General features: G+C 34.5%; 2 protein-coding genes across 2 annotated transcripts; one reads left to right on the top strand and one right to left on the bottom strand.

The window, feature by feature from the left end:
• Nucleotides 1-2,304: 2,304 nt before the first annotated feature.
• Nucleotides 2,305-17,894, top strand: LOC116110478 (anthranilate synthase beta subunit 1, chloroplastic-like; the record flags this gene model as incomplete). The annotated part of the gene is given in 5 exon segments (XM_031396694.1): nucleotides 2,305-2,402; nucleotides 11,951-11,988; nucleotides 12,089-12,199; nucleotides 15,000-15,067; nucleotides 17,802-17,894. Coding segments are annotated over 5 exon segments (408 nt in total), but the record flags the coding sequence as incomplete, so codon positions are not given.
• A 777-nt stretch (nucleotides 17,895-18,671) lies between these two features.
• On the bottom strand, nucleotides 18,672-25,208 carry LOC116110494 (threonine dehydratase biosynthetic, chloroplastic). The gene is made up of 9 exons (XM_031396706.1): nucleotides 24,707-25,208; nucleotides 24,014-24,193; nucleotides 23,665-23,934; nucleotides 22,314-22,520; nucleotides 21,766-22,014; nucleotides 21,618-21,688; nucleotides 21,246-21,363; nucleotides 19,883-20,017; nucleotides 18,672-19,082 (listed from the first exon to the last, which is right to left on the bottom strand). Exons 1-9 carry the CDS (start codon nucleotides 25,151-25,153, stop codon nucleotides 18,942-18,944), a joined length of 1,818 nt encoding a protein of 605 aa, XP_031252566.1. The 5' UTR covers nucleotides 25,154-25,208; the 3' UTR covers nucleotides 18,672-18,941.
• Between the last annotated feature and the right edge of the window lie 1,324 nt (nucleotides 25,209-26,532).

The following is a 26,532-nucleotide window of genomic DNA, read 5'->3' as shown; positions in this document are numbered from 1 at the left end:
AAGAACATTTATGTAAGTATGCAGATTTTGTAATAAAAAATTTATGAAATTCTTTATTTTATGATTCTTTTTATATCTTTTCTTATTAAATAAAATCTCAAAAAAGAAATGATATATATTTTTCGATTAAAAATAGAAAATAATGATTTCAACTTTAGGACCTTTGTGTAGGGTTATGGTTGAATAATACGAGGAATATAAAACAAAAATTTATTCAATTTAACCTGTAAATCCCATGATCCAGATTGATATATGCAATCTGTTTAAAAAATAAAACAACCCATACAAGGTTTGTTGTTATTATCTGCGTTTGAAGGCTTCTTCAGGTTTATGTGATTTACTTTTTGCTTGTCGATTCAAGATGAAATCACTTTTGAGAAGTCCACACAAAGGTAGGGAGGCTAATCCACACACAAGGAAGTTTGCTAGAATCGTTGGGTGCAAGAAGAGACAACACACAATTGAGAGAAAGAAATTCTCTCTCAAAAGCAATAGGCGGCTAGGGTTTTTGCTTGGGAGAAAATAATGAACTTATGATTTAATTCTCCCATTCCTTTTCTTTTATAGTGGGAATAAAATATTCCCCATTAAGAATATAATTATTTCTATTCCTATTTTGGAAGAGGATATTTCCCAATCAAATATGTATTCCTATTTTTGCAATAGGATATATTTTCCAATTAAATATATATTCCTATTTTGCAATACGATAATTCCCAATTTAAATATATATTCCTAATAAATAAATATGAATATTTATTTATCCATATATTTAATTGATGGGATATAAATTTAATCCATATTAATATTAATATAATTACAACTTTGCTAAATTAACTTCAATATAAATATTGAATGTTGGCTACGATCTTTAGCGAATTTAATTCCACAACAAAATTACCAAAATACCCTTGTCATCCAAAGACGAAATTACCCTTTATTTTTCATTCTCAATAAAATTGCCTTTAATGTGTGTGACCCGTAGGCTCTTTATTATGTTGGCAATGATCGAATTTATAATTGAGCATAAATTAATTAGTGTTTTGTACACCAATCAAGATTGACCTCTAGCAAGGCATCATGATTACCTAACAAATAAAGATTCAGCCAAATGGCTACCTTTCAACAGTATGGTTACCATGCAATTCCAATCATTTCATCATCATTTATCTCATCAAGGTCTGAAGTACAGAAGTAGTGTCAACTTCAATGAATGTATCTTGATATGTTTATATTCGGTTATCGAATCAACGACCATATAAATTGGATTCGAGTACCGACTCGATTCCACTGTGGTCACAGATTTTGCGTTCGTAGTTCCTAACCGAATATCTCAACGAGATAGTTTCTCTTGTAACCAGGAGTGATGAATCCTTTATTGATCCACCATAGCCATAGTGTACTTCTCTATGTAACCAATGACTACTGTACTGATAACCCTAAATAGGATTACATTAGGCTAGTGTCAAATCACATCAATAATTACACATTGTGCTCTGGTGATCTCAAGTCGAGAGATCACATGCATCACCATCTGTTGGAGGATATATTCCACAGACACTAGCGTTACCATCTTGTGTGGAATCCTCTGGTGACTCGGTCCAGTGAACTTGTCATTAACAAACACCCATGCGTCACACCAAGTTGTCACCTAACAATCTTGACATGTGAGAACTATCACTACCTTATGGTAGGGTTGTTCAACGCTATGATAGTCTTACCGTATAATCTGTGTCCTTTGTCAAATTAATATTGAGGCTATGGACAATTCTAGAATGAACACCATATGTGATCATAGGGTTCTCACAATTAAGATTTAAAATACTTAATTCCCTCATCACGGTTCAACAATTCTAAGGACATATATCAATATATATACGAGGATATAAATGAATGTTATGATATAGAAGTTATGCCTGTATTGATATTCAATAATATTATTATAAATGTCCTAATATTATTGGCTCTAGTGCACCTATCCCAACACTTTGTACTTTTAGATTAATGATATTTTTTTGTTTTTTAATTTATTGCAATTTTGAAATATTTATCCTATCTCTGTTTTTCATTTGCAAAACCCAAGTACTCAATCAAATTATCAAAAATCAATAATATTTTAATATCAAAATAGAAATGAGAACAATTTAAGGAAATTTTGGTATAATGTTGTTTTTTGCTATATTATTGTTATAACTTAGTAAAAGTTAGGTGTAATGAGATTTGAAATTTTTGTTTAACATATGTATTGCATGATTATTCTCTTTCTCCCTCTCTCTTATTCTATTAATGGATCAAAACTGATTTTTTGATACTTCTCCTCTGATTTTGAAATACATGGGAGAGTTGGGATGTCACTTTGAGGTTTACCGGAATGATAAGTTAACTGTTGATGAGCTAAAAAAGTAAGAACTTATGCTTTGGCCAACACATTATAGTTGGTTATATCTTATAGAGCAAACGACATGATACCGCCCAAGGTTTGGCGAAATCCCAAGTAAGTACCCCTGGTTGTATTTATCCCAGATTTTCACCCTTAAACTACACAATCAATGACTGTTAGGATTTGACACAATTGTAGCAATGACAATTACTGAAATGCCCTGGAACCTTTGACTTTTGATTATTTCGCAAATAAAAAATTGAATGGACATGTAAAAAACCAAGAATGCCCCTATACTTAGTTTATATTCCGATGATGACTTTACAGTTTTTTAAATATAGTGAAATTATCGTAATGCCCCTAAACCATTTGAAAGTTCAATTTTATACTATGAACAATTTTTTGAATGTTGAGGGTTTAGTTGTATAACGGTAATTTTTCTAAAAAATTGGAGTACATCGTAGAAAGTTATGTTTGCAAAAACTTCAAAAACACATCCTACAGAAAACCAACATCAACATATATCATCCAAAAACCATACATACTAAGTTAAAAACTTTTGCATTGAACACATATATAAAATATATGAACTTTCATTGAAAATGTGATGATCAACAGGCTATAAACATGAAATTAATGATATAGATTACATAAAAAAAACTCACTGAGTAGTGGCAACATTCACAATAGACAACCTAAATCAGTTGCTATCTGCACAGTTTTACACACCATATTTGCACATCAAAAAACAAACACAGTCCTATGTACTGCTTCCCCAAATTTCACCAAAATACTGCAACAACATTCACCAAAATGCAATAGCACCACTTTAACCAGAAGACTACTGCACCACCTGTACTAAAATAGCAACTACACGGAAGTCAGCCATCATAGCACCACATTGACCATAACAGTCCACACATCTAAAAACCAACATCTTGCTTCAACTCCTTAAATACCTAAAACAATCGTAAACCAATTTTAAGGGGCCCTGAAATTGTAATACAGACAATGTAACAACAATTTGAAGCACATATGTTACACTAACCTGCTGCCCTTGATAGTTGTGTAATGTTAGAAATCCGACTTGAATCTTGACTTGTCTGTGTTGCTGGGGCTGATGGAGCTTCTCCTCTCTAAAAAAAGCAAATAAAACAAATGTTAATGCATATCAAAGTCCAATAGAGAGAATAAAAGCTTAAGGCAACTTATGTTACAAACACACTAAAAATCATGTTAAATAAAAGCTTTGAAATACCCTTGGTTTCTTGTTGTTTGGAGGATTTTGTGGGCATCTCCTCCTGTTATGTCCTAGAGTTCGATAGATCTCACACCTAAGTGTTGCAGCTTTGGTCAACCTTTGGTTCTTTATTAGTATCATTTTTTTTCTAGCCTTTCTAGGTCTTCTAACCTTACTATGTTTGATAGGTGAGTACAACTTCCTCCCCAAGCAAGTAAGGCTATCTAAATCGGTCAAGTATGGGGCAAATGTGATCAGCATATGTTTTCATGTATGAAGTGATGCTCAATGAAGAGTCCACATAATCTTCCATATTCCTAATGTTTCTAAAAAGCAAACGGTAGACTGGATGCACACAAGGGAATCCAAAAAGTTGCCATATTCCATAATCACAGGTTTAAGACTGAAGGTTTAAGATGTAGCATCTACTGGGATGGTAGTTGCAATCCAATACTTCAAACTCATCACTTCCAGACCAAATAGTTTAACAATCCTAGAATCCTCGATTAGACTATTGATTTTCCTGTTTATAGCGTGAGGAATAGTTGTGACCTAATCAATCCTAACCTTTGCCCTAGCTTGCATCCGTAACATAATCCTCCTATAATGCTCTAACAAACTTAGTATGAGTAATTCTCTATTCTCTCCAAACCAGTTGTTAAAGACTTCACATGTTATTTGTAACATGATCAGATTTGGATTCTAAGTCGAACGCATGCTTTGACCAGCTACTTACATAATTTTCAATCATCCACCCATTAGCTTCTCTATTATAACTTCAACCTCTTCCATGGCTTGCTGAAAATTGATGATAATGACAACTCTACTAACAGCCCAAAACAAGTTCCTTAACATCAACCTAGGGAATTTATTTTCCTAAAGTTAGCATAAGTATGCCTAACACAATGTCTAACTCTAGTATTTAGCCAACAGGTTTGTATAGCATCCACTAAACCCTTCTGTCAATCACTCATGATAGTGATAGGGTCAATGTCCCCTAAAAACTCCTTCAACAAGGTCATATAGTATCTCCATAATTCCTTGTTTTCTATCTCACAAATGACAATTACTAATAGGAAAATGCCACTGTTAGCATCCATAGTAACTACTAACAACAGTACTCAACCATAAGGCCCTTTAAGATAACACCCATCCATACCTATAAAATGCCTTCAACCCTCTATAAACCCCTTCTTTTGTGTGGTAAAGCCTAAGAAACACCTTTGAAAATGTGGAATCCCTTTTGGATTAACAATCTTCACATGATATATAGAACCAGTGTTGGTGTGTTTGATAATGTGATCATATTTCAACAACCAACAGAAAAACTCTACATGGAGCTTGTTTGACCTCCCTTTTGTCTACTTATTAGCCTTATAAAGTTTAGATCTAAATAATTGTAGATAGTGTTCTATATACCCAACTCCTCTATCAATGGCTTAATTATGGGCCTTTTAGGGATCTGATGAAGTCTCCCATTTTTTTAGCCACCCAAGCACTTATTGTCTCTCTATTATTATAAACCTTCATGCAATTATGTGTGTGGTCATACTTCCTAATATGATAAGATACTTGATTAGCCATCATAATAGCATATAGCTGTAATGGACAATTTGCTTGCTTACATTTGGCCTCAAGCACTTGACCAACTTTAAAGTAGATTTTCCCATCAGACCTATATGTAAACTGTTGACCCTTCATGTGCTTGCTAAACCTAGACACTGCATCATCATCACTGGTAGATCCTTCATATGAACTACCCACATAATATTCAGACAATTCCCCTCCAACTTCATTCTCTTCTACCACTTTCATTTCCCTCTACCTTACCACTTCCCTATCCATCTTGCCAGCCTCATTGTCTTCTTCATAATCACTTTCATCACTCAAGTGGAATTCATTTGGAATACCTACTTCATCTTCCTCATTGTCATGCCTCACAAGACTTTCATTGTCTATATTGTCACTTTTATTCCTAGGTTGACTGTCACTGTCATTTTGAAATTGATTAGGTGCTTCTAACATACCGCCATTGGACCACCAAACACGCACCACTAATCCACCTACCACCACAAGCACCACCCTAACACCACCACCAAACACACAACAACCGAAAAAAAACTAATCCAAAAAAAAAAAATAAATAAAGCACAAACCATATTCAAAAAATCTAAAAAAAGGTTATCCGTATCCTCTTTCTCCTCGACTTGTCGTCTTCCTTCACCCGCCTTTCATTCTTGTCGACCCTTCATCTTCCTCTGGCCAGCGAGAGTTCTTTTCTTGTTGATGTCTCGTATTGCTCCCAAGGTTATGGGTTATCTTTTCATCGACCACTCATTTAGGGTTTCAATCTATGTGACAGGTATAGTTGTCTGCCAATTCAAACTTCTATAAAGTTTTAATATAATAATTTTAATGAATAAAAGTCAAAACTCAGTCAAAATCCCTAATTTTTTTTTTTTCTTTTCTTCATTTGTCGCATTCATCTTCCATTTCTCCACTTTTTCTTCTTTTCATCATTTCATCTTCACATCTTTTAAGCTTTAATTTAAGTTTCATTTCATCATCTGTCCTCCACTTCCACTTCACTAATCTTCACGCCTCACAAGTCACACCACTAACTCATCATTTCATCTTAATGTCCATGACTTCAACTTCTTCTTTTTACACCTTCTTCGTTCAGCTCCATCCACGGCTTAATGCACCTTCTTCTTCTTCATACGACTTCACCTTACCAAGTCACCACACAGCAACAGTCCTCCATCCACAGCTCTTTTCTTCTTAAGGTTTGTTATGTCTTTTTTCACTCCATATTCCATAATTCTTTTTAATATTTCTTTTACTTGAATGCTTGGGTATATGTATTTCATCTATGGTCAATTTATAATTCATTTTATGTTTCAGATAATTTTTTTGGGTTATTTGGTTAATGAATATATATGATCATTATCAAATAAAGTTGATCAAGTCTGTTCTCTATGTATAGTGGATAGTTGATAATCTTTCTTATTGTATGATGTAGATGGATAAGAGTTGGATTCATCATCCTAATAGATTGTCAAGTGAATATGCTAACAGTGTGCACACATTTATTGAAATTGCTCGAAATCATGTTGATATTGATAGGAACACATGTTTTCCATGTTGTAAGTGGCATAATGCCTTCTTTAAGTTGGTCAATGTTGTTAAAAAGCATCTTTTTATGAATGGATTTTCGAGGACATATGAAACTTGGATTTTTCATGGAGAGTCTATTCGAAGCTGTAAGAGAGCCAACCGATCTGGTGCATTCTATTGACACGGACCAACCAACTTCTAATGCTGTAGACATTAATAATGATATGTTAAATGTGTTAAGGGATGTTTGTCGCCCTGTTACCTCCACTAGTTTTGACTAGGATAAAGTGAATGTAGAAGCAGATGTAGTTGATGAGGAAAATAGTAACAATGAGTATGAACCTTTTGATCATTTATACAATGAGGTAGAGAAGAAGTTGTATCCAGGTAGTAAATTATCTATTTTAACTTTTGTAGTTAGGCTAATGAATTTGAAGGTTCTCAACCTTTGGAGCAAGAAGTCACTTGATATGTTGCTTACACTATTAAATGAGGTACTACTAAAAGGTTCAAGTTTGCCAGAAAACACCTATGGTATTAAAAGAATGTTATATGACCTTGGACTTGGATGTGAAAAGATTCACGTATGCAAATATGATTGTGCATTATTTTAGAAAGAAAATGAGAAATTGGAAAATTGTCTTATATGTGATGAATCTCATTATAAGTTGAATAATGGAATTGGGAAAAAGATACCACATAAAATACTTAGATACTTTCCGTTGAAGCCGAGATTGTAGAGATTATTTATGTCGAGGCATACATCAGCTAATATGCCACCGCATAGTGAAAAGTGAGTTAATTATGGTATGCTTCGACATCCAACTGATGAGGAGGAGTGTAAAGAGTTTGATAGGTTATATCCATCATTTTCTAGTGATGCATGAAATGTTCGATTAGGACTTGCTTCAGATAAATTTAATCATTTTGGTAATATTTCTAATTTGTATAGCATGTGGCTAGTTATTCTTATACCCTATAATCTATCGCTTTGGAAATGTATGAAAGAGTCATACTTGATGATGTCTCTTCTGAACCAGAGCCACAATCACCTGGTAGAGAAATTGATGTGTTTTTAAGTCCATTAATTGAAGAACTCAAAGAGTTATGGTTGATTGGTGCGTTGACAACTAGCAAGAGTTTTCAAATGCATGCTGCTCTCTTATGGACAATTAAGGACTTTCTAGCATATGGAAATTTATCGGGTTAGAGCACTAAAGGTTATATGGCATGTCCGATATGTAACAAGGAGACTTTATCTATGTGATTGAGAAGTAAAATATGTTATACAGATTATTGACGATTCTTACATTCTGGGCATGCATGGAAACAGAGTTGACTACACAATAATAAACTAAAAACTTGAGCTGCACTGAGGGACTTATCAGGGGTCAAAATTCTGTATAAATTGAGAAGTGTTGAGATGGTGAAATTGGGAAAGAACCCAAGTAATCAATATAGAAAACGAAAACGTACACCAGTAGAATTGAATTCGATGAAAAAAATTGTTTACTTCGAATTGAAATATTGGTCATCTTTAAAAGTAAGACATAATATAGATATCATGCATGTGGAGAAAAATATTTGTAATGATGTTATTGGGACAATTTTGTGCATTGATGGAAAATTGAAGGCTACTGATAAAGCTCGAATGCATTTGCAAGATATGAAGATGAGGAAGGAATTGCATTTGGTGAAAAATGGTGATAGATACATTAAACCACGTGCAACATACACTTTGACATAGCAGGAAAGAAAAGGCTTTGGTAGCTTTCTTAAGACAATTAAATTTCCTGATGGTTATGCAGCTAACATATCAAAAAATGTAAGTGTTAAAAGATGGTGAACTTGGATCACTTAAAAGTCATAATTGTTATGTTTTACTTCAACGAATTCTTCCCATTGGCATTTGGAAATTTTTGCCATGTGACATTTATATTGCATTGGTGGAGTTATCTTGTTTTTTTCAACAAATTTGTGTAAAGTAAATTACAAAGGATGTGTTGCACAAGTAGGAGGAATATATCGTGTTAATCCTATGTAAATTAGAAAGGATTTTTCCATTGGTATTTTTAGATATCATGATTTATGTAGTTGTTCATTTACCACATGAGGCAACACTTGTAGGACCAGTTGGATTTCGATGGATGTATCCAATTGAAAGGGCTTTAAGAACTTATAAATCTTATGTAAAGAATAAAGCAAGACCCAAGGGCTCTATTGCCAAGGCATATATTCTTAATGAGTCATTGCTATTCTATTCTATGTATCTTCATGATATTGAGACCAAATTCAACTGACCAGAGCGTAATTTTGATGATAATGATAAAGTTGGTGATGCATCTATTTTCAAGCATAAAGTTAGTTCATATGGTGGTAGGCAACTGATGCAGCTGCCACAAGCAGAAATTAATAAAATACAATGATACATTCTTAATAATTGTTTGGAATTGCTTGATTATTTAGAGTAAGTGATACTTTGCTAACCTTATGAATTTTTTGATTTTTTGATTTTGTGATTTTTTTGATTTTCTCATTTTATATGATATGTTTTAGCTTTGTTTAATCTTTTATTGTATTTTATGAAAAAATGTTTAGTAAGCACATGCTTGAATTAGAAAAAGAAAGTGGGCACTAATATTTCAGAGGTGGAATTATTGAAAAGGCAACAAAAATTGTTTCCTGATTGGCTTGAACATCAGGTAAGTCATCAAACATTTTGGAGTCTTATTATTATTTTTTTTTTTTATGGTTTTCAACTTTAATATTGATCATATATTTTAATCATTTTTTTTTTTTTTTTTTTTTTGTTGATAGATGAAAGTGTTATGTTCTCAAGGAGTAGTTGAGGCTACTGGTGATTTATATTCATTATTGTGTAAGTTTGATAGACGAGTATCTAAATATACTACTTGTATTGTTGATGGAGAACGATTCACTATGAAAGATCGTGATGATCGACTCACAACGCAAAATAGTGGTGTTTTAGTGTATGAGGAACTTGAAGATGATGATAATGGTGGTGGTGATGATGAGAGGATGGAATGGAATTCTTGATTCAGTTGTTGAAGTGAATTATATTTATGACAAAAGTGTGATTTTGTTTAAATGCACTTGGTTTGACACTAACCCTAAAAAGAAATGGGTGCGAAGGGACTTTCACTTTACAAGCATCAATGTGAGTCACAAATGGTATGCCAATGATCCTTATGTGTTAGCATATCAAGCAAAACAAGTTTTCTACATTGATGATCCTAAGTTAGGGGCCACCTGGAAATTTATACGTAAGGTACAACATAGGCATTTGTACGACATTCCTAATAAAATTGAGGAAGATCAATTGACAACGCATGATGCATATTTAGTTTTCATATTGATGTGGAAGTTAATGAACAAGAAGAACTTCGTAGGGTGGATGTGGAATTAGAGGTTGTTCAATTTCTAAAGCCAAGTAGAAGAGTTAGTCATGATGATACTGAAAATGAGATGAGTGATGAAAATTGTACTACTGAAAGTGAAGATATACAATTTGAAGATGATATTGAGAATTAATAATATTTATTATTGTTATCCAAATTTAATTTGTATAATTGTAATGTGATTTTTCTTTGTGCATTAATTTTAATTTGTTTGCTTTAATATTAATAAATATTATTTAATGTACTAAAGTTAACATTTAAATATAAATATTAAATAATATTATAAATTTATTACAATATATATTATAAAAATAAAATAAAAAAAGTAATACAAACAATAACCTAATAATAATAATAACAATAATAATGATTCTAAATAGCAGAAAACAAGTACCAAATATAAGCTACCAACAATGGAAACCTAAAAAACAATTTATCCCATGGTGCATTTCATATTTACAAAATAATAATAATAATAATAATAATAATAAGAGCATTGTCTTTAGCTTTTCATAAATATTTAAATATATTTACATATCAAGGCTTTGAATAAGTATTATATAACAATCAACCCAATCAATTAAGTGAAATAATAAATTCTTTATTAAGAATTAAAGCTAACTCATATAATATTAGCAACATTTTTAAAGTGAAGTACATATTGAGAGCCAAACTTCTACGACATTATTTTTTATATTGACACTGTTTTTAATTTTGATTTTTTTTTTTTATTACTGATTGGTTTTACACTTTCTGTTATTGTCATATAAATATAAAATTACATTAAAAATTAAATTCTAACATACTAATGGCAATGATTTTAAGAAAATCAACACCAAAAAGTTTTCATGACGAAACATAGATTGTCACAATACGTTTTTTGCTTTTTTTTTATATTTGCGTCACCAAAAATGTTTCCCAACACACTATTTGTTGCATAGCCAAATGGATTTTGCATTGTTTTTTATATTTTTGTCACCAAAAAGGTGTTATTACGGGCCTTTTGTTGCGTAGCTAAAATTCGTTGGCATCACTTTCTATATTTTTGTCACCAAATAGATTTTATGGCGTCGTGCATTTGCCTTGCTAAATACTTTTGGCTACGTTTTGAATTATTTTTGTCTCTAAAAAGTATCCATGGCAACGTATGGTTATGTTGCGAAAACAACTTGGGTGTCACTTTTTGTATTTTTGTTGTCAAAAACATTATATGACGAATTATGTCGTCGCTAAGTCCGTCGCCAATTTGCTTCCCACCATCTCATGCGATGGATTAGAAAGTCAGCAAAACTATTGGCGACCTCGCGACTAGGAAAGATGATAATGATATGATGATTGACTGATTTTTGTGCTTCAGTGAGGGAAGTGTGCTTCAAAGAAATTTTTGGGTTATCATTATGTTTTTGGTTGTCTTGCGGCAAGATTTTGGTTGTCGCTTGAACGAAGAAGAGTGTTTCAAAAAACTTTTTTGCATCATATTTTGAAATCAATCGAACCGTCAATTTTTTTCTTCTCTGCAGACGTTTCGCTTCTTTTCCCAAGGCATTGACGTTTTGAATTCAAATTGTATTAAATGTCTATTTTACCCTTCCACTGTTGAAATAAAGGGAACAATGTTTGTTTAATGGTGGAAATCTGGGATAAATGCAACCAGGAATGCCAACTTAGGATTTCACCAAACCTTAGGTGGGATCATGTCGTTTGCTTTATCTTACACTAGTTCTTTTGTTTGACCAACTTATTATATGTAATTATGTATCATGGAATTGTTGACTATTTTGTTACATACTATAGGAAAAATCCAAGAGGAGTACTCATTTTCCCTGGACTAGGTAATTATTTTTTTATATTCAATGTCACTATATGCGCCAACAATCTCACAAGTAAAATAAAAAAAGTTGGAGATTGTCATACTCCATATCCTATACATAGGTGGATCCAAAGATTCTAGAATATAGCTATAGACTGTTTTGGAGCTAGGACCTATTGTGCCTTTATTTGGTGTGTGTATGGGTTTGCAATGCATTGGAGAGGCTTTCAAATGTAAGTCTTTTGAGATGTCTTCAAGCTCTTAAACCTTGTTTCATGTTTCATATTTTTTAATTTGATGTACAATTTCATTGATTTGTGTATATAGTTTGCATGTATGCACCTTTCTGATACGAACCCACTCTACTACCTTCAAATCACAACAAACCAATATCAACCAACACAAACCAAAACCCAGAAAACAGAAGAACATAGTAAACCTAGGAACAACATAAGAAATACTTAGATATATATTGATAAAGATCAAACGATACACCAGATAAGATCAACCTAAGGTTACCAACATGAATCAAGAAAATTTACAAGGACCGACTAGACTTCGAGGGCAAGCACCTCCCCTAAATTCCCACTTTTACTTTTCTAGATAACCGATTCAATATTCCATGTAAATCCCTTTTATTCTATTGACTTCTCTCACCAAAACTGAATCTTTCATTCATCCATTCTCCTATTGCCACCTATCTATCCCAAACAATCTTAACATCACATGCACAAACACACACAAAATAATGTTCTCCTACCAAGGCTACCCATAATCCTCTATTTCACACTCTTATTTCTCCTACCATACACAAGAAAGGGTCTCATCATTACCCCCCTCAAGGATAGCCATCTTGTCTTCAAGGTGGAATGAAGGAAACTGGAGATTGATCGTCGTGAAATCCTCCCAAGTATTCTCATGAGATGGCAACCCTTTCCATTTGATAAGAACCTTATATATACCATTAAGCGGTTTTCTTGTCCTCGACATCTCTTCAGGTTCAACCACTAGGATTAAATTTTCATCAAGTGCATCTAGAAAGGGTTGGACATTGGGGAGTGGAAAGAAAATTTTATTGAGTCGAGAAATGTAGAAAACATTATGAATGTGAGCTGATGGGGGTAAATCCAACCAATAAGCCATTGCTCTAGTTTTCTTAGTAAGCATATAAGGCTCATAAAATCTAGGACTTAACTTTTCATTGTATTTGTGGGCTAATGAAGGAAGACGATAAATTTGTAACTTTAGATAAACTGAATCCCCAACTTCTAAATTGATTGCCCTTCATTTCTCATCAGCATAGTTCTTCATTAGACTTTATGCCTTTGTCAGATTTTCTTCTAGCTTTTGTAGAATTTTGTTATGGGTTTGTAGTTGGTGATTCACTTCATCCATTGTTGAGCTATGATGAAAATAGTTAAGTAGAGTTGGAGGACCCCATCCATAAAGTGCTTTAAAGGGAGTCATACCCATGGAGTTGTTGAATGTCGTGTTGAACCAAATTTTGCCCAAGTTATCCATTTAGGGCATTACCAAGGTTGATTTCCCACAAAGCAACAGAGATAAGTTTCCAAGCATCGGTTCACTATCTTCGATTGATAATCTTTTTAGTGGGTGGTAGACTAAGCAAATGTACAGTTGTAAATAACTCTCCCTAGAAATGACTCATAAACACCAGATCGCGGTCTAATAGAATTGAGCAAGGAAAGCCATGCAACCTATTACAATCTCCTTAACGAATAACGCAACTACTTTCTTGACGTGTATGGATTTTTCAGAGTGAGGAAGTGGCAATACTTGGTTAAGCGATCCACTACCACAAGAATTGTGTTAACATTGTAAGCTTTTGGGAATCCTATTATGAAATCCATCAAAATATCTTCCTAAACCTAGACTAGAATTGGTATAGGTTGCAACAAGCCAACTAGACTCAAGGCTTGATACTTATTCTGCTAACAAATGGTGCATGACTCTACATAGGCTTGAATATCCTTCTTCATCCCTTCCCGATACACAATGTTAGTGAGACGCCTGTAAGTTCTCAAAAACTCAAAATAACCCCCAATTGGTGAAGAATAAAACTCGTGTAATAGTTTCTGAATATGGGATACAGTGTTTGGCAACACTAATATGTCATGATATAGGAGATGGTTTCCCACAAGTCTGAATGGCGGCCGATTGTTCGGATTAATGATTAGCTCTTGGACAATTCAACGCATTTTGGCATCATGTTGAATTGCATTTTCAAGTTCCTCCATCCCAACAAAACAACTCATTAAGACGGTATTGAGTTTTATGTTTTCCAACCGCCGTGGGAGAGCATCTGCTACTTTATTTTCATGTCCTGGCTTATATTGGATTTTTAAATTTAACCCCAACAATTTCATAACCCATTTCTATTGATCCTCACCCAACAATCGTTGTTCAGTCAAAAAGTGTAGATTCTCTGGTATATCCTAATAATAAAATGCCTCCCCAATAAGTAGTGTCGCTACTTTTGAACTGCCATGACAATGGCCATCAATTCCCTCTCATACACTTATATAAGCTTGGACTTCAACGACAACTTTTTACTTAAGAAAGCTAATGGTCTGCCCTGTTGCATCAAAACTGCCCCTAACCCACAACTCGAAGCGTTTGTCTAAATCACAAAATCTTTAGAGAAGTTCGACATTGCCAGGACCGGTACAGTTGTATGACTTGTTTGAGATCCTCAAAAGCTTTATGAGATTTAGTAGTCCATATAAAGGCCTCTTTTTTAAGTAAAGTAGTAAGGGGAATTACAATTTTACCATACCCATTGACAAACCTTAAGTAGTATCCAATTAAACTGAGAAATACCTTGAGAGCCCTCACGTCCTTCGGAATCGACCATTGCAAAATATTGTTGACTTTGGAGGAATCAATCGCTATACCCTCTGCTGAGTAATATGCCCCAAATACTCTAATTTATGTTGCCTGAAGAAACACTTCTTATGATTAGCAACCAATTGATGCTCTTTTAGTGTTTGAAGTGTGATTTTTAAATGTTAGATGTGTTCCCCCATGGCTCTGCTGTAAACCAAAATGACATCAAAAAGTACCAATATGAACTTTCGAAGGTAAGGCTGAAAAATGTTGTTCTTTAAAGCTTGAAAAGTTTTCTAGGCATGACTAATAATTTGTAGTGCCCTTCATGTGTTCTGAATGTTGTCTTGTTAGTGTCCTCCTCCTTAACTCTGATTTGGCGATACCACAATATCAAATCCAGTTTTGAGAAAATTGTAGCTCCTCCAAGTTCATCAAAAAGTTCATCAACAACTGGAATGAGAAACTTATCTAGAATTGTCAGTTTATTGAAGGCTCTATAGTCAACACAAATGGATAATTAGCTAACCCATGGCTCCTTGCCTTCATCTTAAAGCCTTCTTCTTTCTACCTTTTTTTTTAAGAAATAAGAAAGCTATATCTATAATTTCTTCTTTGTGATTTTTGATAGAATTTGATGTGGGTCTAACTCCTCACCCAATAAGATCTTGTTGAATGGGAGGATTACCCCCTCTTATAAACCGTGAGGCTTGAGCGTGCCTAGTCGGTGTAGGACTCCAACACTCCCCTTCACGATCAAGCCCATATATTGGGTCATTCCTGTTGAAGCCCATATGTTGGGTCATGCCTATTGATGGAGGTAATTATTGGCTCAAACTCCTCATGCACTGGTCAAGCACTCAGGTCAACTAGGTCTAGCTCTGATACCATGATAGAATTTGAGGCAGACCTGACTCCTCACCCAATAAAGTCTTGTTGAATGGAATGATTACTCCCTCTTATAAATCAGTAGGCTTGAGCGTGCCTAATCGGTGTGGAACTTCAACAATTTTGATGAGGATAGGAGTCTTGTAGGGATGCATACAAGTTGCGCTTGTTTGAACATCTCAATATTCGTACTCAACCTAGCATGGAACTTCTTAAACTTAGCTCATAGTAAGTGTGCTAGGTTCCTAGTTTGGAACTTGGTTGTAGTTTAACAATGAAGGTTACTTTGTTTTAGTGGTCTATATGTTCTTTTTCTTTGCAACGCTTATTAAAGTTTAGGATTTAGGGTTTAGGCAATATTTAGTCAGTACCTTTAGCAACATACTTATGGGATGTGTCTCTTATCTATTATTGATGGCTTGATGATCAATTGTTTATAGCTATGTCTTTGCATAGATTGAATTTGATGATATAACTCGGACTATGTAGCCATATAGTTTGTCCTAGTGATAGTGGTTAGGTTTGTATCTTTATCTTGCGAGGTAATATTAGCCTTTAATTGTATTGACAACAATATGCAGTGCAAGGGAATAACTAGGAGTTTTTTCTACATTTTGATTCTAGCTTTTTCATTGAAAGTCGAAGATCAAATTACCATAAACATTTTCTTTATCAATAATTACATGGTAAGAATAGTTTTATAATTAGAATAAAAGCTTAAAAAGAGGAGCCCTCAGATGTGTTTGATCATTAGGTCTCAGATAGTCTGGCCTACAAAAAATGGCCTAGCTTGGTTGACACAAGTATCCAAAGCCTGATTGAGTTTTCAAAATGCAACGTTCTTATCTTTCAAATATGTGAAGGAGGTCTTTTATTTTATTTTAAGTGGAAATGTATTGGTAAAGCATTTATTCACCAATATGTAGCACTTTTTTTAGTTAGTTTAACTAAATTTTTATTTATATAAGGCAGAGTCACTTACACATACCCAAGGTTTGCCTAAACGATAAGTTAGTACCTAAAAGGTTTTGAAACGATAAATAGGTACCTTCCGTCATGTTCTGTTAGTGATTTTCATTTGATAATAGTGAAAAGACTAAAATGTCCTTGAAAGTTTAATATTTTAGCTTTTTATAAATTTAAAAATTTCTAAAAAACCCCCTAAGTTTGCGAATTTGACTAAATATCTCAATATATAAATTTTTTTATAAAATAATAAAAACACCCCCGCCACCTGCAGTGCCAGATTCCGGCCACCACCGCCGGAATCTGGCCGAAAAATTGTGTTACGACACAGACCCGTCAGATCTGTGTCGTAACACGATTTTTCGGCTAGATTCCGGCCTCGACGGCCAGATCTGGCCGTAGATCTGGCCAGATCAGCCACGGATATTGTTAAAAAATGTCAGATCTACGCGTTACGACATAGATCCGACGGGTCTATCGTAACGCAATTTTTCGGCCAGATTCCGGCGGTGGTGGCAAGAATCTGGCACTGCGGGTGGCAGTGGTGTTTTTGTTATTTTATAAAAATTTTATATATTGGGGTATTTAGTCAAATTAGCAAACCTAATGGGTTTTTTAGAAATTTTTAAATTTATAAAAAACTAAAATATTAAACTTTCAAGAACATTTTAGTCTTTTCACTATTATCAAATGAAAATCACTCACAGAACTTGACGGAATGCATCTACTTGTCGTTTCAAAACCTTTTAGGTACCAACTTATTGTTTTGGCAAACCTTAGGTATGCGTAAGTCATTCGGCCTTTATATAATAGCAATTACATATATTTGTATGATTTAATTCTGTGTGCCTTTCCAGTCGTTTCACAGCAGGTAGATATCACAGCCTTGTGATTGAAAAAGAAAGTTTCATTAGCTTATTAAGATAAATGAAAGATTATCGAAAGAGAAGGATTTCTTACCAGACGACATTTAATCCTATAAGCCAAAAGATATTCTCAAAACATCATTTAGTTCCCACAAATTATTTTTCACATGCAAATATTTTTCTTAATATTTCTCTCTCAACACTAGAAAGCCTAAATATAAGCTCAAATAGATATTACTATTTAATCAAAGTTGAATAAATGTTGCAGGGGGTTCAGTTTCATCCTGAAAGCATTTTAACCACAGAAGGCAATTTCATCAAATTGGTAGAGAAAAGGGAGGCAGTTGAATCCCATAACTAGAGATATCATGTCCTTAATTTTCATTGACTAACAACTCTGTTACTGTTAGGCCGCACCCTGCAACTTTTGCATTTTTTCATTATTTGCAATGGTAAAGAATTTGTTGTAATTTCCTAGTTTAATAAAATCTCAAAAGTCCACCAACACCCTTCTACTGTTATATCCATCAAACCGTAGTTATTTCTTGGTATGTTTGCCCCTAAGGTTTTCCAGTTCATATAGGCTACACTTAAAAGGTATATTTCATCCCAATAAAGATCTATTTTACCTGTTTTCAAATTATATAAATATCATTTCCAAACAAATGAGAATAGGAGGCCTCACCACGACCCATTTCCATTAAAAATATAAACTTTTGTCTTTAAAAATAATCTCCTTTTAAATTATCAGAAACCACCTTGCTTCATACCGTCAACATATGAAGCTATAGCCTATATCATCTCACAAAGATTTAGACTGGAACTGACCACATCATTTTACATTTCAAGCCATATTAGAATTTTCAGTGGTATATGTTATAAAGTAACATCTTATTAAAATGCAGCCTCGATAATAAAATCACACTATCACAGAAGAAACAGCTGACATATGATCAACATAATTATATAAACAAAATTAAAATAACTATACACCAATTAAGTTTAGCCACACACACACAGTTGATACAAAATTTGCATTTGGATATATCTTCAAATCAACTTCAATCTAATCTATACATACAAATTCACCAACATATATTTCTAATTTCTGTATCACACCAAAGCACAAAGCCCATCATTTTTCATAGAAACTGAAAATAAATATATAATACTAAAAGATCAAATCAGTGTCAAACATTAGGCGTAACAGTCGTATAGAATGGCATCACTTCTCATTCAGAGCAAATGATAACCCTAATTATAATACATAAATACCTGGAAAGAACCTTTTAATGCATAAAGACATGACTCACTTCTCTATATAGTAAGCAGAACTGGAGGTTTGCTTCTCTCTTCTCTTCTCTAATTCAGTCCCAAGTCTACATATATAATCCAAAATTGTACACTGTCAGTGAAACAAAAGCTGGAAGTTGTCGTCATCAGTTACAACTACATAGTCATATCCCAGACTGTTGGCACGATTCTGGAACTCTTCCATCTCATTCTTTGCAACCTGGATTCCTACCAATACATTGGCACCAGTTTCACCCTGTCGCACAAGAAATTAAACAGTTGTCAGTGGTTATGGGAAAAATTCGTTGAAATGCTGTACCCAAAAGGTGGAGCCAGCCACATAAGAGTCTAGGAGAGGTAAAGCCTCCTGAACTTTGGGAAAGGAAGAAAATATCCCTTATGATTTTCAATATCTTAAAATTACTAAAACTAAATGTGCTATAGACTCTCATGCTTCACTATGTTGATCAACTAATATAGTATGGTAGATATTTTCATAAGGTTTGAGCACATAAGCTTGTCAGTTTTCATAGTAAACCTGAATATGCTTATTATTGACTCAACTTACTTCCTTATATGGTGAATGCATACAGAGAATCCTGATTGTGAATAAATGTTAGATTTTTCCTTGATGCAAGGTTATTGATTTATTCTATACCAGAATAATTTGTTATAATACTAGGTGGAATCACACCTCAACTGGTGAAAAAAAAAAGACAATGGTTCCAGTTTTGGAACAACGATTATCAATGTGTACACTGTTATGTCAAATTAGTCACTACAAATCATGCAAATCTATGACTTCTATATTGCCTAGACATCATGCCTTAAGATACATTGATTACTCAAGTTTATAGCTCCATGGGCTACTTCTCCAATAGTTGTAAATAACATTGATAATCAATAATGAATATTAAACACTTCAAGGTTTCTATTTTTGTTTAAATTTTTAATTTAAATTTGTGATTTGAACTTGCCCTCATGAATTGAGTTCCTCTTTGCCCTTGGCCCACAAACTATAAAGCTTTATAATGAACAAAAAGTTTGGATGCCCACCTGACCACGGTAATGGAACAAGCTAATATTCCATCGCGGACTAAAAGTGTCCAAGAACTTCAACAAAGCACCAGGCCTCTCAGGGAAAACAAAACGACAAAGGACCTCGTCTGCAACATTTAATCTGCCACCCATCTGAAAGAAAAACAGAGCTAAGTAAAGTCAGTGCCAAAAATGCACACAAGACAAGAATTAAATACACAAAACACCAAGTTTCAGAGAGAATAACATATTTTTGCCATTTTCATTATCAAAAAAATGATTTTAAACAGAACCTCTTTCAAGGGATGATATTCAGTAATCTATTGAATGAATAAAAATGAAAAGCTAAAGTGTGCTGGTCTTCCCAACAATATGATATGGGCCTCACACAGCACAAATATAGGTGATGTGAGCTGAGTTTGTAGATGTAAGGAGCCCTTGACAACCAGGAACCAGAAACAGCACTAAAGTTCCACTACCCATTGTTGAGTAAATGACAATAGATATAGAAAAGTGATGCCATTAACTTATTTTTCACAATTCAAGGGCGAAATAATAACCAATCTATTGTTTTCATGAATAAATGTCCTGTTTAAATTTTTCACTGGAAAGGACAAAAATAATACGACAGGGTTGTTTACATGCTGATGTCAGGTAACAGACACATCCATCAATGGATATATTAAGAAATATAAACCACATGGAATGGCTTTAATATGCACTGAAAAGTTTTACTGTTAGTTTTCTTCACATTTAAACATTGAATAAGAAGTACTACACTAAATTTTGAAAAAAAAAAATCATATGAATAAGAAGGAATGACGAGATCATATAAACAAGTTTAAATAAGAAACCACTTCAATTTTGCATTTAGAAACCACAAACAAGTGTACTTTCTTCTTCAAAATTTCTTCATCTATCACATAATTTTCACATGTTACCACATAACTCTGAAAATGAAGCATTCAGGACTTTGTAGAGTATTTTTCAGGCTTCCATGGCATAAAGAAGAACCTCTTTAAAAAAAAATTTTCCTTACTAAGATCCATCTTTAAAAATGAGAATGGGTCAATTAAGTATGTTAACATGTTGAGGAGAAAGAAAGAAAGAAAGGAACTGTAATGTCAAACTAATGTATACCACTAGAAAATGTTTCAGGGGTGTTGAGTAACCAAACAAGAGAATGAGAGAGAGGAACTGCAATGTCAAGTCAATTTGCAGGTACTAGAAGGCATTTCAGGAGCCTTGGGTAACCAACATTAGTTTGCACCAGTAAAAAACAGTTTAATACACTTCCAAACATTTGCCTGATAACCATCAAACACTAAATAAGCATTCAATTCAACTAAAAACTGAGATTTAGGGAGAAAATTATAATTACCAAATATCGCAAGTGATCTTTAACCAAGTCGCTTGATGTGAGATTGTAAGTTTTAAGTTGAGAAGATTCCATTCGCTCCAGCATTGCTTCAAGCTCAGCAACAGTGTGAACACCAACACTGCATTTAAAATAGAGAAAGGATTTTAAATAATACTGCTTTTAATATAATAGTGATAAAGAAATGACCCCTTTTAACTAACAAATGCAATTGTAGATTGGTATATACATCCAGATTATACACAAACAATAGCCATAATTATGAAAATATAAGACAGACAGGACAAACAGATGATAAGAACACTCCATTAAAACAACTTCAACAGAAGGATTAGTTATTTTTGTTATTATTGATTATGAATTCAAGTCACTTGCCTGTATAGAACCACGGCTTCTTTATTAGAAGTACACCGGTATTTGAATTCAGTGATATTCATAGGCCCCACCTGCCAAACCCAATGATTTTCAGGTTACACGAAGATGAATCTTCATTGAATAAGTTCATTAAGCAAGAGATACTTACAAGTTCACAAAATTGTTTGAAACTCCCACGCTCCTCAGGCATAATTGTTGCAAGGACAGCCTCTTGTTGCCTACCAACATTAGCAAGTTCAGTCACCACCCTCAATTTATCAAAATTCATGTTTGCCCCACTGGTTATAGCTACAACATTTTCTCCGCTGAGGCCATAATATTTGCAGTATGCTTCAGCTCCGGCAAGGGCAAGAGCACCTGCAGGTTCTAAAATGCTTCTTTTCTCCTCAAACATGTCCTACAAACCATAATTATCATTGTAAATCATCAAGGCTGAAACACTATATGCCAATTCTCAAGGATGATCATCATTTCTTCATTAAACTTCATTTCTAACTGTAATAATCCATAACAGGAAAGTGCAGCAAATTTAGAAACTTGAAGCTATTTCAATTGAACAAACAAAACTGGAGCGAAGGGAGACAGGGGGAAGCATGATAATTATAATAAATAATACAACTACAGTACTAACTCTAAAAAGGAAAAGACTTCATTTTCCACCTAAAGTGTAAAACACCAACGGATCTTAAGCCTCACCTTTATCGATGCACAGATAGCATCACGGCTGACAAGAACTACACCATCTACCAATTCCTTGCATAAGCAGAAGGTTTCTTCACCAACCTCTTTAACAGCCACACCGTCTGCAAAACCACCAACTTGATCCAACACCACTCTTTCACCATGATGTAGTGACAATGCCATTGCATTTGCATCAGAAGGCTCCACTCCAATAATGTTAACCTATATTGATGATATCACATTTAGTTGCCTTAATCGATTACATGTTTCAGTAAGAAAAGATTAGCTAAACACAAGTTAAAATAAAAGGGCTGAAAAACAAAGATATTTGATCTGATACACAATCTCAAGGCACTTCCCCATAAACATTTTACACTGAAATTAGAATCAGTAAGATTGTGATACATAAACTACAGAAACAAATCAGGAGTTCGGGAGTGGCATAAATGAATCAACCAAAAAATAAAAAATAAACTTCCAGTGATTTGGTACATTCTCAACAAGAATGAATTAGTATATGAGAAAATTTTAAAATAATGAGAACAGAAGGCATGATTGTAACAGAATCAGTTTTAATATGTAAGGTCAAAAGGCAAGTAGCAATAGGAATTCAGCTGACTCCAGCACTTTCGACAAAAAGATAATATTTGGGAATGATAAATCCAAAAAACAAACATTTGATAATAAAAAAAGAAATAACCTTTTAGTTTCAATCAATTATTAGGTCCTCTTCCACATTGTTTTACAGGGTAATAGTAGTGCATATCAATAATCTAAGCCCATAACCGTATCAATCTTTCAGATAGAACAAACTCCGATTGCTATCAAGAAAACTTGTACAAGTTTGAGCTATATGCTACATTTTGAAATTTTGAAAGGACTATCAAGGTTGCAAAAGCAGAACAGACAGGACTTAACAAAGCACAATAACTTCTACCAAGCCTTAGATCATTCTCTGCATATAGAAACTTCTAATAGAGCATTATGGAATAGTTAGCCCATTACACTTAACTTCAAAGCATAAGGTTGATAATGAAATTTGTAAATGGTGTAGCAAAGTTTAGCATCATATAATTTGACACTCATTTATGTCAATGACCCAGAATAGGAATATTAATTTCATTTTATTCTGGATATCATGAGCCTGATCATGCGTCTAAAACCAAATGAAATTTCATGGGAATATAATTAGTGAAATTACCCTCTCCTAGAAGTTCAAAAAAGAAGATAAATAAAGCTAAAATTCTTTCTAGGGTTTTTGCCATGCTGCAGCATCAAACAATGTTTTCAAGCAGAAAACAACAATGCCACATAAATCATAAGAGAATGAAGATTGCCATGAGTTCTTACACAACAGCCAACAGACCTGTGGAGAAACCCTCTTTACATAAGCAGCAATACCAGCAATTAGCCCGCCACCCCCAACAGGCACAAAGATCGCATGCAATGGTCCTTGCATTTGACGTATAATTTCCATCCCGATTGTTCCCTGCCCCATGATTACATCTGGATGATCAAAAGGAGGTACAAATGTACGACCTTCCTCTTTGGCCCGTTTTTTAGCGTAAGCCTGTGCCTCATCATAGGAATCCCCCACAAGAACAACTTTTGCTCCCAACCTCTTAACAGATTGCCACTGTAGAAAAAAAAACACATTTCAATGAACAAACCACAATTTTGGGACACAAGTACCATCTCAATAAGGTAAAATGTACCTTGATTTCTGGAGTTGTAACCGGCATAGCAATCACTGCATCGCAGCCTAGTGTCTTGGCAGATAATGCAACTCCTTGGGCATGATTTCCTGCGGATGAGCAGATAACGCCTTTTTTCAATTGATCCTTCGGAAGTTTTGCCATCATGTTATATGCTCCACGAAGTTTGAACGAGAAAACCTAAAAATCCAAACCATTATATCCATAATTTGATTTCATAATACAAACATGTTCTCAATTCAAACACAGTAGTCCTCCTAACTGATTCATCCAAGAGGTTACTTACTGCATTCCAAAAATTAAAAACTTAAGTCCCATCTGGTTGCATAAAATTGGAATTGAGTTCGAATTAAGAGAAATAATTCTAATAAACTCTTAAGAAACTGTAATATAAAACTCTAGTTTAATTAATTATATCATAATTGAAAAGAAACTAGAATTCAACGAATTAAAACAAGGATAAGATAGAAACCGGATGAAATGCAAATCTTAACACTAATGTTTCTAGAAACTACAACACTTAAATGAAGAGCAAACTCGTAAAACGTTCCTGAAAAATTAAAATCAATGTAAAACAAATAAATAAAAATTCCTCAAACAGAAAAAATCATGCTCATATTTCACTAAATTTACGAAAAAAAATGAGCTCAAATTAGACAATAAAAAAAAAAACAAATTAAAAGTAAAACTTACAGGCTGTAAATCTTCTCTCTTAAGCCAAAGCTTAACTCCTATTCGCTCAGACAACTTTGGCGCGAACTGTAACGGCGATTCGATTGCCACGTCATACACCTTGGACGCGAGTATATTGGTCAAATAATTCATGGCATTAGTAATGTTGTCACCGTCATCGTTAACAGTACGCTCCGGTACTGCACCGAGGTAACCAGACGGGTACTGCAGAGAATTCGGCGACACTTTATTCGTAGACGACGGAGGATGCGGTGATAGTAACGTACTTTCGCGGGAAGGAACGGCTGGCGAGATCTCCGCCGCCGGTTTGGACAGCGCGGCCTTTATGTACGGCCCTTTTTTGGCGGCGGTGAGGTGGAAACCGGTGGAGAATGGCGGCTGGAACCATCCATGACGGTCCGGGTGGAGGAGAGGAGAGTGTGGAGACCTCAACCGGAGAGACTCCATCGCAAGGCGGGTCGGGTTTCGGGTGGCTGCTGTAAATGTTTGAGTCTTGAGTTGAGACAGGCCAGGGACCTTTCAAAACGTTGGCTTCGGGTTTATATACACGACGTTGTTCGTTTATTTTGGAAAGTTGACCTATTAAATAGTGACACGTGGATTAAAATTTTATACGTGGCAATTTGGCAGTGAGGATGACTGAGTTTCTTGTGAAACTGCAAGTGAGTTTAAAATTGCCGCTATTTTAAGCACATGAGGCAATTCGGCAGCCTGTNAACTCAATTTAAGTTAAAACAATAAACTTTTAGCTAATACGACAAATCTTAAATACATACCTCAAGTGGGATATTACAGAATGACTGCTTGACGAACTGTGAAAGACTCAGCCAAGTATGCATCTGGGAACATGGGTTTCTTCATTCTCATAGCTGCCATAAATCTGCCTTGCCAGTCCCGAATCGTAATTCCAACACCAATTGTGCAGTCTTCTTTTCTCACACTTGCATCCCAGTTTATCTTGTAGATACCTTCAGGAGGTGGCTGCCATCTTGGTGAACTGGGATCAGGAATCTGAGGCTGAGCATTAGGAGAGGTCCTCGATTGGTGCAAGGAGTTTAACATGTCCAGTTCTTGAGTTGCATGGTGAATGATCTAGGATGGAGTAGAGAGATGTTGTTTGAAAGTAAGCTCATTCCTTCTTTGCCAGATTTTTTAGACCACCACTCCAAATTCAGCTAAATGCTTTTCCTCTAATTCGGATAGAAAAAACATAACTAGCTCTCTGAAGTCGATGAAATTGTCATTCATCTTTTAGAAGGTTCGAGAACAACTTGACCAAATATCCTTGGCAGCAGCGCAGCCCCATAAAGCATGTAAGACATCTTCTTCTTCTGAGCAACAGAATGGGCAAAAAGGATCCTCAATCACCCTTTTCTTGACAAGGTTACACTTGGTAGGTAGAATGTCTTGGCAAGCTTTCCACAAAAATAGCTTCTCTGCATTAGTGATGGGAAGCTTCCATAACTTCTTCCACTTTTTATTCTCATTGGCTGCAGAAGAGGATTGGCCTCGGGATGAGAGTTGAGACTCCACTTGCAGGTGATATGCACTCCTTACCGAGAATAGACCATTTTGAGAGCATCTCCAAACAAGTTTATCTGGTCTATTGAAGACACTGATAGAATTTGACAGATGGTGTTAACTTCTGATTCAGAGAACAAGTCTTTGAGCAGATCCAATTTCCAGGATTTTGATTGGGGACTATGAGAGTAGCCACCTTAGCCTCCGGGTCCATACCAAGGCATTGACTTTGAATCTTAAATGAAGATGGAGAAGGAAGCCATTTGTCTTGCCAAATCCGCGCCTTGGAACCATCACCAATGCGT

Source organism: Pistacia vera, unplaced genomic scaffold (assembly GCF_008641045.1).
Source record: "Pistacia vera cultivar Batoury unplaced genomic scaffold, PisVer_v2 Contig603, whole genome shotgun sequence".
NCBI lineage: Eukaryota > Viridiplantae > Streptophyta > Magnoliopsida > Sapindales > Anacardiaceae > Pistacia > Pistacia vera.
Note: the sequence above shows the minus strand (reverse complement) of the source record. Positions and strands in the feature narration are given on the sequence as shown.

What these genes read in the sequence shown, in the direction of transcription:
- LOC116110494 (XM_031396706.1), bottom strand. Translation starts at nt 25,153, where the DNA reads ATGGAGTCTCTCCGGTTGAGGTCTCCACACTCTCCTCTCCTCCACCCG. An exon ending in TTACAACTCCAGAAATCAAG is followed by an intron (nt 23,935 to 24,013) that starts GTACATTTTACC and finishes TTTTTTCTACAG; the next exon opens with TGGCAATCTGTTAAGAGGTT. An exon ending in TGTTCCATTACCGTGGTCAG is followed by an intron (nt 19,083 to 19,882) that starts GTGGGCATCCAA and finishes CTTGTGCGACAG; the next exon opens with GGTGAAACTGGTGCCAATGT.